Source organism: Stegostoma tigrinum, unplaced genomic scaffold (assembly GCF_030684315.1).
Source record: "Stegostoma tigrinum isolate sSteTig4 unplaced genomic scaffold, sSteTig4.hap1 scaffold_49, whole genome shotgun sequence".
NCBI classification, from domain to species: domain Eukaryota; kingdom Metazoa; phylum Chordata; class Chondrichthyes; order Orectolobiformes; family Stegostomatidae; genus Stegostoma; species Stegostoma tigrinum.
In genome coordinates, this window is record NW_026728419.1 from 2,362,682 (window position 1) to 2,380,634 (window position 17,953).

Here is a 17,953-nt window from a genome sequence, read left to right on the forward strand (position 1 = left end):
TAAAAACAGGGCTGTATCTCTGAGGCTTTGTAAGGCTCTGGTCAGGTCGTACTTGGAGAGCTGCGTGCAGATTTGTGTCCTATATCTCAGGAAGGATGTACTGTCCCTGGAATGGGTTCAGAGGAGATTCACGACAGTTATCCCAGGAATGGAAAGCGAAACATATAGGGAACGTTTGAGGAATCCAGAACTATATTCATTGGAGTTTAGAAGGATGAGGGGTGATCTAATTGAAACTTTCAGAATACTGAATGGCCTGGACAGAGTGGATGTTGGGAAGATGCTTCCATTGATAGGAGAGACGAGGACCCGAGGGCACGGTCTTAGAATAAAGAGGAGACCTTTTCAATTGAAGATTTGGAGAAACATCTTCAGCCAGAGAGTGTTGAATCTATGAAATTCACTGCCACAGAAGGCTGTGGAGGCCAGGACATTTAAAACTGAGACAGATAGGTTCCTGTTTATCAAGGGGATCAAGGGCTATGGGGAGAAAGCAGGAGAATGATGTTGAGGAACTTATCACCCATGACTGAATGGCAGAACAGATTCAATGGGCTGAATGGCCTAATTTCTGCTCCTATGTCTGATGGTCTTATGGTCTTAATGAATTGCAGGTCCAAAACCTTTGACAGCCCAAACTCTGAGAAAGATGAAGAACCAAGTTCACCAAAAGCGACTGCAGAAATCTCAAAGTAAGTTTCATCCTTCTGTGCTTCATTCATAATACATAATATGAAAAGAAATTGCTGTGAATATAGTAGCTCCTGAAAGATTATGTCACCATTCGAAATGATAAAAATCACATTAAAGAAACAGCTTTACTCCCTCTGCGGCCATTGCCAGTAATTAAATCAATGACACATTTCAGCCTTTGATCTATAGAAAACATTCAAAAATGTTCAGTGAAAATTTGATTGGCCCTCAACATCCAGACCTTGGTGGTCTAACTTGCAACAATGCTAAACTGCGAAACCTCCCACCTCCCGTCAAATGCACCAGCCTACGTAACTGGAGTGACCTACATATTTTCTCTGAAAATTTGGAAAGCAAACCATCTAGTGTAGTCATTCGTCTGGACTTTGACCAATTGGGGACTTGAAATACAGAGCATTTTGGGATTCAGTATTTATTTTCAATGTTTATAAGTCAGTTGTAGATGCAGATCCTTTCCTTAATTTGTGCTTCATGAGCACTTGCAGCTGCAGATATTTTGGCCGTACAGATTGTCGGGTGGGTGGGAATCAAAGTTTGCCAGGCATCTGTGTAACCATGAGGAAGCAAGGTTGATCGGAAATAATTTTGATGTGTTTTAATTCTGCTTCATTTGGAATGCAGCAGTGTGAAAAAGGAATGATGGAGAATCATTGATTTCAAATTTTTTGTTGCAATGTAAGGAATGCCACTCCAGACTATAGCAATCACATTAAAGTGGCTGCTGGACTGCCTCCCTGGAAAATTTATAACAGAGACATTTGCCTTAAATGATAGCATCACCATTGAAGCATCCAAAACACTGAGATGGGAAATTGTTTTCAGATCAATATTGAGGTTATATTTCTGGACAATGTGGCTCTGGTAAAAAAATATGAAAGAAATGGGTTAATCTCCTCTACCCCACCTCAGCACTTCTCTTTGTTCCTCTTTCCTGCTTCAGCTGCACCCTCCCTACAAACTTCCTCCAAGTTCATTGAAGTGTCCTCCAAACTTCCGTGACATTTGAATAAATATTCCTACAATTAAGAATGTGACCTGCTCCCCGTGTCCGAGCCTTGGTATTTCTCCCATACAATATTGCCATTGAATAGTTTGCGTTTTTAATTATCTAATCTGGCCATCTGCCATGTGCATCCATGAAGTCAGGCACTTTCCCAAGTCAGAGACCTGGAATTAATCCTGAGCTTATTTTGTCCAAATCTTTAACTAAACTCAGAACTATTAAAGGAGCAGGAAAGAAAAATGAATAAAATTAATTTTTCAGCAAAACAGCCACTGGTGACTAATCTGACATTAAGCTTCAGTGAATTTGAGCAATGACAAATTCCTACATCAGGGCTCCGAATCAAACTTTGAGTTACAAGCTGTGCTTGTGAGGGTTGAATTGTCAATAGTCTGTAAAGAGCTTGAGTTTCTTTGTCAGAGATGAGGAAGTTAAACTTAAATCGTCTCTTTTGGGATATTTATTGTCTGTCCCAGTGCAGAGGTTCTTTATTTGACATCTTTACATCTCATCTACCCACTGGCTCCCCCTCACAGCCAAAAATCCCAATGTTGATAAGAGTGCCAGAAATTAAAATTGTGATCACATGCACAATTAAAATGATTTATTTGGTGTTTTGTGACCATTTGCAGCTGTGAAAATGTTGACATGTCACACTGTGTAGTGGGTGGAATCCTAAGTTTGTCAGAAACTGAAAGAGTAATTGACAAGTAAATTTGATGTGACGTCAGATTAAACCTGTTGTACAGTATTTGGGATCTAATACTGTGAAAGGAAACTGTTGGGATTTGCTGTAAGATTATGTCAGGGTTGCTTCAGGAAGATACCCCAATTGGCAGTGCAGTGAGCACCAGTCCAGACAATAGCAATCACATGAAGCAACTGCTTGACTGCTTCTGCAATGTTTGGCTTATTTTGGGAGGTGAGATAATGTTGAATTAGCATAAGGCTTTCAAAGCTTTTCAGTGGTAGATTGAATTTTGCTTGTCTTTCAGTATTTAGTTCTTGCATAGCCCAGAAACAACTTTCAACAAGGGTGAAATACTGAAGAAATGGCTTTCTCTCCTTTTTGCCCTGCTCTGTCTCTTCCAAGCCCCACCCCAGCACTGCCTCAATATGAAGACCTGTGGGCATCCTGTGGAAGTCAAAACAATCCATCTCTCAAGACTGTGATTTTTTTGTGTTGAATTGGGTTGGATTTAATTCTGGACGAGTTTGCCTGTTCTAAATGACTTAATTTGTCCTCTTTGATCAATTGCAGTTTTGGAAATGTTGACAGTGCAAATGGTGAGGAAAATGGAAGTTGTGGTTCTTCAGGATCCAGCGAAATAATTGCTAAGTAAGTTTAACTGCATGCATGACAAAGTGAGTCATTATTCAGAATATGACAAAGCGGTAGGAAATAGCTGGGGAGCTAGCAGTTTGTGCAATGTTGTACAGCCATCAAATGGTAATAGCCCAGAGACAATGATTTGATAATGTTTGTACCAGCTCTCAAAGAGGGACTTGCCGATGTTCAGTCCTAAATCCCTTTACTGTGTAACACTGCGAAACATCTCCTTTCGAAAATTGTAGCTCACTTTTGAAGACCCCATTTGAAGCTGCATCCACCACACTATTAGGTCGAGCTTTCCAGTTCCTAAATAGGCTATTTAATAAAAAATCCTTGTCACCATTGGTTCTTCTTGCTGATCATCTTAAATCAGTGTCCTTTTCTTCTTAAGCCTTCTGTCACAAAGAACCGATTGTTCTTATCCATTCTAACCAAATCCCTCATGATTTTAAACACTTTTAAAACCACTTTTTAGTCTTCTCCAAGAGCAGCCGGAGCTTCTTCAGCCTCTCCACAGGATCTTTAATGGAATGTTTCTTTTCCAAACATTGGACTATGCAATGCAGGTAAACGTATTGAAAAACTTGACTCTCTAACTCTCTGCTTTCCAGTGTTATTACATGCCCCACCTCCCCCCATTGCCCAAAAATAAACAGACCGTGGTGTTCTGAAAACTTGTGTGAAAGGTGAAATTCCTTCTTCCTTGCAGCTTCCCCCCAGCTACTCTTCCAGACTCAGTCACAATCACTTGTATACCACCAGTTAAAACTTGGAGGGGGAAAACAAATCACGATCTATTGTAGTTATACACATCAGAAATGTTGCCTGTTTAACAAATCCAGTTGATAAGTACTTGAAAACTTGAGAGGGCTTCTCATTTGAAGAGTGGTTGAGGGTTTTGGTTCTGTACAGGATGGAGTTTAGAAGGATGGGTTGGAATTTCATTGAAACTTACAGCATACTGAGAGGCCTGGAAGGATTGCACGTGGAACGGAGAAGATGCTTCCACGAGTAGGAGAGATTAGGACATGCGGGCACAGTCGTGGAGTGAAGAGACCAACCATTAGAACTCAGGTCAGAAAGAATTTCTTCAGTCAAGGAGTGGCTAATCTGAGGAAAACATTGCAGAAAGCCATGGAGGCCAAGTCATTAGGTCTATTTAAGATAGAGAGAGAGAAGCGTTCTTGATTAATAAGAGGATCAAGGTTTCGAGAAGAAGGCTGGAAATTGGGCTTGAGAAAGATCTCAGCCAGAATCAAATGGCAAAACAGACTCAGTAGGCCGAATGAGCTATTCCTGCCCCCAAAACTTATGGCCTTATGGATTCCACATGAAATTTTTCAATGTTCGTTTTGTAAGGAAGCCATTTCTGGGTGCAAGTGCTTGTTTACAATGTCTTTAATTTTTGCCTTATATAGTCAGGAAGGCAAATGTAATGTTGGCATTTATTTTGAAAGGACTTGAATGTAACAGCAGGGCTGTACCTCTGAGGCTTTATGAGGCTCTGGTCAGGCCATACTTGGAGTACTGTGTACAGACTTGGGCCCCGTATCTCAGGAAGTATGCACTGTACCTGGAACGGGTTCAGAGGAGGTTCATGAGAAAGGTCCAGGGAATGGAAAGCTTAAAATATGAGGAACGTTTGAGGACTGTGAGACTACACTCATTGGAGATTAGATGGATGAGGGGTATCTAATTGAAACTTTCAGAATACTGAATGGCCTGGACAGAGTGGATGTTGGGAAGATGCTTTCATTGGTAGGACAGACTAGGACCCAAGGGCCCACATTTAGAATAAAGAGGAGATCTTTTCAAATGGAGATTTGGAGAAACTTTTTCAGCCAGAGAGTGTTGAATCTGTGAAATTCACTGCCACAGAAGGCTGTGGGGGCCAGGTCATTGAGTACATTTAAAACTGAGACAGATTATCGAGGGGATTAAGGGTTATGGGGAGAAAGCAGGAGAATGGTGTTGAGGAACTTATCACACATGACTGAATGGCAGAACTGACTCAATGGGCCGAATGGCCTAATTTCTGCTCCAATGTCTGATGGTCTATGGTCTTAATGAATTGCAGGTCCAAAACCTTTGACAGCCCAAACTCTGATAAAGTTGAAGAACCAAGTTCACCGAAAGCGACTGCAGAAATTTCAAAGTAAGTTTCATCCTTCTGTGCTTCATTCGTAATACATACCATGAAAAGAAATTGCTGTGAATATAGTAGCTCTTGAAAGATTATGTCGCCATTCGAGACGATAAAAATCACATTAAAGAAACAGCTTTATTCCCTCCGAGGCCATTGCCAGTAATTAAATCAATGACACATTTCAGCCTTTGATCTATAGAAAACATTCAAAAATGTTCAGTGAAAATTTGATTGGCCCTCAACATCCAGACCTTGGTGGTCTAACTTGCAACAATGCTAAACTGCGAAACCTCCCACCTCCCGTCAAATGCACCAGCCTACGTAACTGGAGTGACCGACATATTTTCTCTGAAAATTTGGAAAGCAAACCATCCAGTGTAGTCATTCATCTGGACTTTAACCGAATGAGGACTTGAAATACTGAGCATTTTGGGCTTCAAAATTTATTTTCAGTGTTTATAAATCAGTTGTAGATGCAAATCCTTTTCTTAATTTGTGCTTCATGAGCACTTGCAGCTGCAGATATTTTGGCCGTATAGATTGTCGGGTGGGTGGGAATCAAAGTTTGCCAGGCATCTGTGTAACCATGAGGAAGCAAGGTTGATCGGAAATAATTTTGATGTGTTTTAATTCTGCTTCATTTGGAATGCAGCAGTGTGAAAAGAGAATGATGGGGAACCATTGATTTCTTCAAAATTTTTAGTGCAATGTGATGAGTGCCACTCCAGACTATAGCAGTCACAAATTACAATCCGACCCCACCACCCAAGACATTTTTCCATCCCCTCCCCTGTCTGCTTTCCGGAGAGACCACTCTCTCCGTGACTCCCTTGTTCGCTCCACACTGCCCTCCAACCCCACCACACCCGGCACCTTCCCCTGCAACCGCAGGAAATGCTACACTTGTCCCCACACCTCCTCCCTCACCCCCATCCCAGGCCCCAAGATGACATTCCACATTAAGCAGAGGTTCACCTGCACATCTGCCAATGTGGTATACTGCATCCACTGTACCCGGTGCGGCTTCCTCTACATTGGGGAAACCAAGCGGAGGCTTGGGGACCGCTTTGCAGAACACCTCCGCTCAGTTCGCAACAAACAACTGCACCTCCCAGTCGCAAACCATTTCCACTCCCCCTCCCATTCTCTTGATGACATGTCCATCATGGGCCTCCTGCACTGCCACAATGATGCCACCCGAAGGTTGCAGGAACAGCAACTCATATTCCGCCTGGGAACCCTGCAGCCATATGGTATCAATGTGGACTTCACCAGTTTCAAAATCTCCCCTTCCCCTACTGCATCCCTAAACCAGCCCAGTTCATCCCCTCCCCCCACTGCACCACACAACCAGCCCAGCTCTTCCCCCCCACCCACTGCATCCCAAAACCAGTCCAACCTGTCTCTGCCTCCCTAACCGGTTCTTCCTGTCACCCATCCCTTCCTCCCACCCCAAGCCGCACCCCCAGCTACCTACTAACCTCATCCCACCTCCTTGACCTGTCCGTCTTCCCTGGACTGACCTATCCCCTCCCTACCTCCCCACCTACACCCTCTCCACCTATCTTCTTTACTCTCCATCTTCGGTCCGCCTCCCCCTCTCTCCCTATTTATTCCAGTTCCCTCCCCCCATCCCCCTCTCTGATGAAGGGTCTAGGCCCGAAACGTCAGCTTTTGTGCTCCTGAGATGCTGCTTGGCCTGCTGTGTTCATCCAGCCTCACATTTTGTTGTCTTGGAATCTCCAGCATCTGCAGTTCCCATTATCTCTCTCACAATAAAGTGTCTGCTGGGCTGCCTCCCTGGAAAATTTATAACAGAGACAGTTGTCTAAAATAATAGCATCACCATTGAAGCATCCAAAACACTTAGATGGGAAATTGTTTTCAGATCAATATTGAGGTTATATTTCTGGACAATGTGGCTCTGGTAAAATTGCTAAAGAAATGAGTTAATCTCCTCTACCCCACCTCAGCACTTCTCTGTGTTCCTCCTTCCTGCTTCAGCTGCACCCTCCCCACAAACTTCCTCCAAGTTCATTGAAGTGTCCTCCAAATGTCCGTAACATTTGAAGAAATATGTCGTCAATTAAGAATGTGACCTGCTCCCCGTGTCCGAGCCTTGGTATATCTCCCATACAATATTGCCATTGAATAGTTTGCATTTTTAATTATCTAATTTGGCCATTTGCCATGTGTATTCATGGAGTCAGGCACTTTCCCAAGTCAGAGACCTGGAATTAATCCTGAGCTTATTCTGTCCAGATCTTTAACTAAACTCAGAACTGTTAAAGAAGCAGGATAGAAAAATGATTTTTTTTTCAGCAAAACAGCCACTGGTGACTAATCTGACCTTTAAGCTTCAGTGAATTTGAGCAATGACAAATTCCTACATCAGTGCTCCGAATCAAACTTTGAGTTACAAGCTGTGCTTGTGAGAGTTGAATTGTCAATAGTCTGTAAAGAGCTTGTGTTTCTTTTTCAGAGATGAGGAAGTTAAACTTAAATCCTCTCTTTTGGGATGTTTATTGTCTGTCCCAGTGCAGAGGTTCTTTATTTGACATCTTTACACCTCATCTACTGACTCATTCCCCCTCTCAGCCAAAAATCCCAATGTTGATAAGAGTGCCAGAAATTAACATTATGATAATATGCACAAGTAAAATGATTTATTTGGTGTTTTGTGACCATTTGCAGCTGTGAAAATGTTGACATGTCACACTGTGTGGTGGGTAGAAACCTAAGTTTGTCAGAAACTGAAGGAGTAATTGACAAGTAAATTTGATGTGACGTCAGATTAATCCTGTTGTATGGTATTTGGGATCTAATACTGTCAAAGGAAACTGTTGGGATTTGCTGTAAGATTATGTCAGGGTTGCCTCAGGAAGATACCCCAATTGGCAGTGCAGTGAGCACCAATCCAGACAATAGCAATCACATGAAGCAATTGCTTGACTGCTTCTGCAATGTTTGGCTTACTTTGAGAGATGGGATAATGTTGAATTAGCATAAAGCTTTCAAAGCTTTTCAATGGTAGATTGAATTTTCCTTGTCTTTCAGTATCAAGTTCTTGCACAGCGCAGGAACGGCTTTCAACAAGGGTGAAATACTGAAGAAATGGTTTTCTCTCCTTATTGCCCTGCTCTGTCTCTTCCAACCCCCACCCCAGCACTGCCTCAATATGAAGACCTGTGGGCATCCTGTGGAAGTCAAAAGAACCTGCTCTCAAGACTGTGATTTTTTTGTGTTGAATTGAGTTGGATTTAATTCTGGATGAGTTTGCCTATTCTAAATGACTTAATTTGTCCTCTTTGATCAATTGCAGTTCTGGAAATGTTGACAGTGCAAATGGTGAGGAAAATGGAAGTTGTGGTTCTTCAGGATCCAGCGAAATAATTGCTAAGTAAGTTTAACTGCATGCATGACAAAGTGAGTCATTATTCAGAATATGACAAAGCGGTAGGAAATAGCTGGGGAGCCAGCAGTTTGTGCAATGTTGTACAGCCATCAAATGGTAATAGCCCAGAGACAATGATTTGATAATGTTTGTCCCAGCTCTCAAAGAGGGACTTGCCTACGTTCACTCCTAAGTCCTTTTACTGTGTAATACTGCGAAACCTCTCCTTTCGAAAATTGTAGCTCACTTTTGAAGACCTCAATTGAAGCTGCATCCACCACACAATGAGGCAGAGCTTTCCAGTTTCTAATGATGCTATTTTAAAAAAAAATCCTTGTCACCATTGGTTCTTTTTGCTGATCATCTTAAATCAGTGTCCTTTTCTTCTTAAGCCTTCTGTCACAAGGAACCGATTGTTCTTATCCATTCCAACCAAATCCCTTATAATTTTGAACACTTTTAAAATCACTTCTTAGTCTTCTCCAAGAGCAGCCCAAGCTCCTTCAGCCTCTCCACAGGGCTGTCTAGTTTGTCATCTCTGGTAATATTTTTTGTGAATGTTTTGTGCACCCTCTCAAATCCCTTCCTGAAGTGTGGTTGGTAAATACCAGAGTTGAGGGGAAATCAGGAGGTTTTTGTTTAATCATGATTAGTCAGAACATATTTGTTTTTCATACAATGCTCCAATTTTTAAAGTTCAGAATCCTGATGATATCTTCAACCTGCACTACCACTTCTATAATTATTGTGCACACACATACACACACACTATCGATCAAATATCAGGCATGGATCATTTCAGGAAGCACCATATCATAAGATATTTATTTTGGCTACAGAAAAGAGGAAGGAACAATCCAGAATAATTTTGATTTGGAGGAGGTCCAACTTCAAAAGGAGCAAGAAGGCGTTTGCAGCAAGTAAGGTTGAACACAAGTTCAGGGAAAACTGCAATGAAACAGCAGTCTGTCTTACAGAAGGAGGTTGTTTAGTGACAGTGTCAGAATGTTTCCACAAGCAGGAAATAGTGGCAAATGGTACAAATGATGAGGATTATTGATGACCCCAATGTGTACCGAGTTAATTATAAGTAGTTCAGAAGGGAAGTGTTGAACTAAATGATGCTGGCAGCTCATGTTAACAGGGAATCCGAATGTCGTCCTCCATTGTGAGCAGTGAAAGGGTCGCAAAAGTGGGGCTAATGGTCATAAATCCACTGTTTAATCTTCACAGAGGTAAGGGCCTGGCTGAGATACTATTCAGAAGAAGTTGATGTCCAATTCACGATGAAAAGTAAATAGTTGAGACAAGGATGAGCTGAGGTTGGACAGCATTTTAGAAATGTGAAAATAAAACAACTGCAGATGCTGGAAAACTGAAACGAAAATGGAAATTGCTGGAAAAGCTAAGCAGGTCTGGCAGCATCTGTGGCGAGAAAGCAGAGTTAACATTTTTGAGTAATTTGAGCCACTGAGCTTTTACAGCAATTTCTGCTTTGATTAGAACGGCTGGTTGTCCCTGGTGTTGGTAACTCAGAAGGAAGTGAATTGTAGACAACTGAGGATACTGAGAAAGAAAAAAATAGCTTGAGGCTGCAGTGGCACTTTGCACAACAACCTAATGCTGTTTGAATACAGGGGTGGTATCAGAGGACTGGAGGATTACAACATGTACTATGTTTATGTTCAAAAGTGTGTGGATAAATCCAGCAACTAGATTCATCTTATTGGTGGGACAGCATCACAGGAACTGTAATCCCAGTCTCAAGCAAGAATACTTGGGGAGCATATGGGCTCACATTTTATGCTGACTCAGAAATCTTCACCATCTGGTGTGTAACCTGTTTTATAAAACCATCTGATGGAGGCTTGTAATTCTGAATCTTCAATTTTCATGGGTATTTTACTGGATTTAACTGAAGATGAAAGGGTTTGCTTGAGGTGTTTTAAATTGTTCTTCATGTTCATTTGCAGCTGTGAAAGCATTGAGTCTGAACACTGTCCGAATTCTGATGAAATTCAGAATTTAAGTTCACCAGAAAAGGGAGCGACAGTCAAGAAGTGAGTTTGATCCAAAATGTGACCATGTTATGCTTCATTTGCAATACAGTAGTGTATAAAGGGAATGGCTGGAGAGCTGGTGGCCATAGGTTGGATAATCAGAAATCTCTTCATGAAGGCAGAGATGTTTCCATGCTGTATGACTCTGTAACACATACCACAGAAACAAAAACACGGATATCATTCCAGATCATGGCACATTGATGAAGAAACAGCTTCTGAGTTCTTTGCCTATTCTCTCCCTAATTCTGAGGAACAAGCAATACAAAGCACAAGCAGCAGTTGCGTGTGAAGGTGTTGAGTTTATCTCAGACTGAAATTTCTGGACTAGTAGCAAATGTAAGCTATTGAAGAAGTGGCTTCACTCCTTGCACCTGCTCCTTTCCCCTGTTACCACCAGCCGCCACCACTGCTGGTGAGCTGCTTTGGCCCTCAAGGGCATTTCTGGTAAACTTCCTGAGGAAATTTAAAGAACGTATTCACTATTTTATGCAGTTTTACAATTAGAGTGTGACCTTGTTTCATAAAGTTAGCTGATCACAGTTTGGGATGCTGAATTTTGAGACTTCATTTTTTTATTTTACGTCTGGCAACCAACTGTAGACCTAAACACCATTTTAATTTGCTTTTTCTTTTGTGGTTTATGATCAATTGCAGAAGCATAGACTTCAACAGATCAAGCTTTCTAGAAGAATATAATTTCAGTCCTGCAGAAAAGGAAACACTAATGAAAATGTAAGTTTGATTTGACATGTAGTGAAATTGTATTTTCAATGTGAAATTTAAGAATGTGAGAAGAATTGCTGGAGAGCCAGAAAGACCTGTAAAATAATGTAGAGCCTTTGTCATGAAGATATGAGGCACCCAGAACAGGATGGCAAACGGCACTCCAACCCATAACAATCACATTCAAGAAGCTAAATAATAACTGAAAGAATCACGGACACTGCAACTCAGGGACAAAAACAAAGTTGTTGGAAAAGCTCAGCATTTCTGGCAACATCTGTGAAGGTAAGAACGGAGTTAATGTTTCAGGTCCGGGTGACCCTTCCAGTTCTGAGGGAGGGTCGCTGGACCCAAAATGTTAACTCTGTTTTTGCATTAAAGAAGCTGCTTGCCTTGCATGTCCAATGATTGCATTATTCCTAGAGATTGGCTTGTTTATATTTTTCAGTGTAAATCATCCAAAATTCTTTGTCTTTTGGAATTGTTTGTCCTACATGATCACGCTTTTGGGGTTGTTTATCTCAGATTGTCATTAGTCTAGTTTGTGATAATGATGCATTATTGCAGGAATGGTTTTCCTCTTCACACCACTTTATTAGAAGTTATCCTGCAAACTTCCTGTGAATAGTTGAAACCAAATGATACCGCTGTCTAGAGCAGTCAGGTACTTGGCACGTGGTTTGTTTGTGGTGTCCTGACTTTGGTAGCCCTCCCACTCCGTGCTGCTGTTGTACGTTTTGCATATAATCGATCTTGAATTAATACTTCCTGAATCTATGAAATCCAAATAATCTCGTGAAATCATTTTTCATGTTTGAAGTTTGTCAACGAAGTGCTTTCAAAGATATTTGACTGTAGAAAGCATCGCACAAATGCATCTCTAGCTGGAATTCTAGTTATTTTTGAGCTATACCAGATTGCTGAGGTTGTTTTACTGCTCTGAATAAGATTAGATTACCTACAGTGTGTAAACAGGCCCTTCGGCCCAACAGGTCCACACTGCCCCTTGAAGCATCCCACTCAGACCCATTCCCCGAACACGAAGGGCAATTTAGCACACGGCTGATCCACCCAGCCTGCATATCTTTGGACTGTGGGAGGAAACTGGATCACTTGGAGGAAACTCACTCAGACATGGGGAGAATGTGCAAACTCCTCACAGACAGTCACCCAAAGCTGGAATCAAACCCGGGACCCTGGAGCTGTGAGGTGGCAGTGCTAACCACTGAGCCACCATGCTGCCCTGCATGACACTTTGGCAGCATGGGATTAAAGATAGGATTATTCTGGTTTGTCTGGCCGTTCGATTAAATTCTGTGCTTTTTGATTAAGACAAAAGAACACTTATCCAATAGATTTGAGTGCTGGACTGGACTTGGGGACTTTAAAGTTTGAAATTCTTATCTTTATATATACAGTGATTTATTTTCTTTTGTACATGGTTTGCTTATTCATTTATTTTGTTTTCTTGAGTTGATATTGTTTGTCATTTTTATAATCAAGAAAGCCAATGCCTGAAGGGCCCAGCACAGATAAATTACTTGTGAGCAAATACAAAGGCAAATTTTTGCAGTATTGCTTTGAGAAAAATGGTCAATTTGAGGGAGTGAGGATTTTCAGGGAATATTTTTACTTCAGATGCAATAGCAAGCGTTCACAACTGGGCTGCACTGAAGTTTGAAAGAAAGCTCAAACAATTTATGAAAAATGCAGCAAAGGAAAAATCCCTCTTGTTAATCAAACAAATAGGACACAGTTGGCCAGGCAGCATCAGAGGAGCAGGAAAACTGATGTTTCGGGTCTGGGCCCTCCACCAGAAATTTTCTGAAGAATGGTCCAGACCTGAAATGCCAGCTTTCCTGAGGCCCTAGCCTGCTAGCCTGCTGTGTTCATCCAGTTCCACACCTTGTTATCTCAGACTCCAGCATCAGCAGTACCTACTAACTCAGAACACAGTTGGGATGCCTTGTGCATTGCTATTCACTCTAACCCACCCAGTTGGCTTTTTGGGTAAATGAAACAAAGTTTTAGAAATCTAAGCCACAGGGCATGGTGGTTATCTGGACATTTTTCTCCAACACCTAGCTATTCATGTCTGGATGAACACAGCTAATTGTGGATACCAAATTGGTCCTGATTAATTTCACAATATTCCTGTACTAATGTCTCAAGAGACATATAGGGATGAAGTGTATGAAGGAACCTAAATTATCCTGATCCCCGATTGAGGACAGTGTAATCCTCATGAAAGTAATGTGCTGGTTTGGCATGTTATTTGGTATGTTAATCTCCTTTTGAATTCAAGTTTTTTGGGTTGAGTAATGTAGAAAAATATCATTTTTGTTTTCTACAGAACAGTAGCTTACAACCTGTCAGTTTGACATTGCAGAAAACACAGATATTTGGGGGTTGAGTAAAAGCATGGTCAAAACATGGTTTTAAAGGAACATCTTGAGTGAGGGCAGAAGTGGCAGGAACATATCCAGTGAAGTTGTCATCGATGAAACAATTAATCTCAGATGCGCAAGTGGCCAGAATTGAAAAGAAAGACAAAAGTGCACCTGTACATAATTATTTCAATTCTGGAAGACTCTAATACTTTAAGAATACACTTCTCTCCAGTGCCATTGCAATCTAAGTTTATGTTGTGCTCGCTTTCGGAAATGATCCTTTTAGATGGTGGAAGGATGATAATGAGTAATTAAATGAAATGATGTTGTACACTGCAGCTGATTAGAGGTTTCAGATTACTCGGTAGGGATGTAGTAACTTGTTAATGAATCTATTGGAAACAGAGACTTTAATTCTAGTGGGACGACAGAAAAGTGTTTTGGGTCAAATTTTGGACTCTGCACAGTACTAATTAAGTTCTACCATATTGTCAGCAGGGTAGAGGCTCTTTAGCTCAGCAACCTATTTCCCAGCCACGAAGGCTTTCAGTAGGATATGGAATTTTTTGGTTTTGTGATCTTTTGAATTGATTTTTCTTTCTATATATTTTTGGAGGGTTACTGTTCGAGTGTTTGTAATGTGATCGAAGCATTTCTGAAAGATTCAGGACCAAATGAGCCCAGGCAACTTCCTTAAGTCACATTTCCAGTGTGTTTCAGTTAGTCACTGTTTCCGAGAGGTAACATAACAAATAACATTTCCACAGCCTTGTCCCTCCATCTCTGCAATTTCCTTGTGTCCACTTCAGGCGTTTCTCTTTTTTCCTGTCCAGTTTCACTTTTTTGCCTATCCCAGATTATGTTTGTCCTGTTGTTACCAGCCATGGCTTCAGCTGTTTAGACTCTAAAATCTGAAATGCACAGTATGCTTTTTTCCATTTTTTAAAAAGCTGATTAAAAACTTCACCTTTTATCAAGCTTTTCATAATTCTTCTGACCTCACTGAAAAACAATCTCTTGACATTTCCAAAAATGAGTCACTTCATTTCATAATTTGCCATGTTCACTAGTTAATATCATTCAGCATCTTAGCAGTGTGGGCCAGCTGTGTTTTTGAATCATTGCAAAAGAGTACGACCTATGCCAACTGACCTGAAAGCAGATGAAGTCAAAATAGTCCCTCCAGTGTAAACTATTTCTAAGTCGTATATCTTTCTCAAACAACAAGAGGCTATTGCTGCATATGGCACTATGGCTGCCTAGCACTTCCTACACCAACCACTGTTTAACAGGAATGGAGCTGTTAAAGTCTGAGTGAAGCCCCAATGTCTGTGTGTAATGTTTCACATCATATAATTTCTGTGCTGTAATGATCTATTATGAACGGACTCAAATAAGTGATCATCTGTTTCAGTGTAGGGCTGCAGATAAGGAAATTCCAAATTAAAAACTAGAACAGCACTTTCAGTGTAAAATATTCCATGTAAATTGGGGATGCCAATCAAACAAATGTTTACTTTTTGGAGTCTTTGGAACATCAAAGGTTTCTTCTGCCTATTGCATCATAGACCATAGCTGCAACTCAGTCCATGCTGGCCCACGTTGTCTCTCGGTTGACCAATGTCTGAACTTTAGATTTTTTTTCGAAAAAAACTTTCAATTCTTGTGTTCACATCCTTTCACGTTCTTATTTTGCTTTTGTCTGGAATTATTTTAAGTCCCAAACTTTGCCTGGTACATTTCTGTTCTGCCACGTCCAGTGTGCTGTGTACTTCTTATTTTTTTCATCAGCCCACCACCGTTAGTGCTTCTTCCTGGAGATGTATAGTTTCTTCCTCTAGACATCACCATCTCTCGCCTTTAAGAAACTCATGAAGAGTCACTATGACCAAATGTTTGGACACCTGTTTGAATATCTCCTCCTTTGTCAGTTTTTGAATGGTTAATCTGCTGTGAAGTGCCCTGGGGAGTTTTTCTGTGCAAAGGGTTCGATTTCAGTGGTGTGATGACTTCTCTGTGCCGCTGACGTCTTGTTGCAAAAAAGTAACCATTGATTTACCTGTGAAATAATGCTACGTGGCCTCTCAGTATTAGCCAGGCAGGCAGTTAAAATAAGTGAATTGAAAGCTGACTATGTTGGAGTATTTCATTATTCATCCTCAGCTGGACCCAATTTATCCATGTTACCGAGGTATCCAACTGCTGGCAATGCAACTCCCAGAACAAAGCCAAACAAATCATCATTATCCTTGTGTTTTTCTTTGTTCATCTGATTTGTCCCATTTGACTTTTATAAAGAAGATTTTTTGTCAAAGCTCACTTTCTCTTTACTAGCAAACTCTAAACACCAAGAGGTCCTGCTGGTGTAATAAGTAACCTCAGACCCATGTGAAATCACTTTATACGTGAGCCTTAAGCTTACTTGTGCAATCTACCTGGAAGAAAACTTGGAAACATGGCCAACTTGCAGTTTCCATCCATGGCCAGCGTAATTCGAACTTGGACAGTCATTTCTTCATCATTGGGTCAAAGTGCCACACAGCCCCCCTCTGATGGCACAGCAGGATCACCATTGCCATGTGCACTGCAGCAGCTCAAGATGGCAGCTCATCTCCTGTGTGAGCACGATGACCCCATATTCCAACTTTAATCTATTGCATTTACATTTGTAGAATTAGAAGCTTTTTTCCCACACGTTTTGCTTCCCTGATAAACAGATATAAACTCTGACTTTATTTCCAGTGCTATACCTGAAATTCTTGAAATCTGGCTGGAGGAGTCTGCCGAAGACTTTCGTCAAGTTCCAACTTACTCTTGTCTCCGGAAGGTACTTTGCTACTTGAACCAGACAGTGCCGGGGTCAGATGCTGAACATCGGGCCCAGAAACTCCTGAGTCGGTTTTTGGTGGAGGAAACAGCGGAGAAAGAGATGTTCAGTAAGATTTATAATTATGTTGCAAAAATGTGGTTTTAATTCAGGGTGCCTCCCTACAAGTTTGTGTGCGGCTTGCCCCTCTGTCTCAGGATTTAGTTCATTTTGGTTTCCTTTGACAAGCTTCAAAATTACTTCCAAATTTTTGGGTAAACGAAGTTAATTAAAATTATTGCTGAATGATTACCCCTGTACTACGTGATGTACAAGACCAAATTCTGCATAGATTTGATACTCTAATATGGTCCGCTAAGACCCAGCAGCATGTAATACGACTTTCTGGACAATTTCCTTTTGAACTGTTGCCGTCAATGACATTTTATTTTATAATCTGATGTAATAAGTTTGCAAGTTATTGTGAAACAATAGATTGTGATTCGGAAGATTTCCTAAAGCTAGAAATTGGGATGGGAATCTGTCATTAAATACAATTTCTTTTGCAATTGAGATGCTCCCAACAAGAGGATTTCAGTGCAATATCATATTAGTTTCACCAAATCTAGATTTAGAAGTATGAATATTAGATAACTATTGTAAACCAATGCATGACTTCTATTCACAAGTTTGTGAGATATTTTAGAGCAATGTGAACTTTGGGCACAAAATAAATGTCTATCTTCACTTGCACAGAAGGCTACCGTAGAAGAGTTAGATTCTATATTGGAGAAGAACACGACCAAACCATCGAACAAGTTGACGAAAAGCTCCTGTCCTACCCATCACGCTTCATTGCAGAGCAGCTGACTTTTATGGATGCTGTGAGTAAACAGGAATCTGGGGCCCAGTCATTCTGAATAAGATATTTCAGTCAGCAGTAGGCATCTGAATCTCTCTGTGTTGTTTAATGCTATTACTGCTCCACCAGTCGTTATAACTGAATTCCCTTCAAAATGCAGTCTTCCAAGATGTTAAAATGTGTTGTTTGACGTGTAACTTCAGTATCTCGCTTGAAATACCTGCCAACTAATACTTCAGCACTTGTCATTTGTTTTGAATGAACGTCATGTGAAATAAGTGACCTGAGAGAGCACTGAAAATCCTTTGTAACTTAGTGTTGAACCTTTACAAAATGAATAGTATTTCAGGGTAAAAGTTTAATTGTTTCATCATAACAGTCACTGTTTCTTCAAGAGTCCACTGATTTTGTTTGAAGTATCCAGGATGGCAATTTTGTTGTTTTCCCAGAATCTTCTGGAGTGGAATCAGCCACAGGGTATTCCAGTCTCGTCTGCAAGGTGGCTTGATGTCTACCTCT

The 17,953-nt window shown here is 41.0% G+C and overlaps 1 protein-coding gene across 3 annotated transcripts in view; it reads left to right on the forward strand.

Moving 5' to 3' along the window:
- Positions 1–17,953, forward strand: part of LOC132208625 (ral guanine nucleotide dissociation stimulator-like 1) — a 60,287-nt gene that overhangs the window by 17,261 nt on the left and 25,073 nt on the right. For all 3 annotated transcript variants that reach the window (XM_059644085.1, XM_059644086.1, XM_059644087.1), the window contains 9 exons: positions 615–692; positions 2,979–3,056; positions 5,128–5,205; positions 8,519–8,596; positions 9,430–9,510; positions 10,564–10,650; positions 11,308–11,385; positions 16,509–16,702; positions 17,329–17,456. In XM_059644085.1, the coding sequence (XP_059500068.1) occupies positions 615–692; positions 2,979–3,056; positions 5,128–5,205; positions 8,519–8,596; positions 9,430–9,510; positions 10,564–10,650; positions 11,308–11,385; positions 16,509–16,702; positions 17,329–17,456 (880 nt within the window). The remainder of the gene's footprint in view (positions 1–614; positions 693–2,978; positions 3,057–5,127; positions 5,206–8,518; positions 8,597–9,429; positions 9,511–10,563; positions 10,651–11,307; positions 11,386–16,508; positions 16,703–17,328; positions 17,457–17,953) is intronic.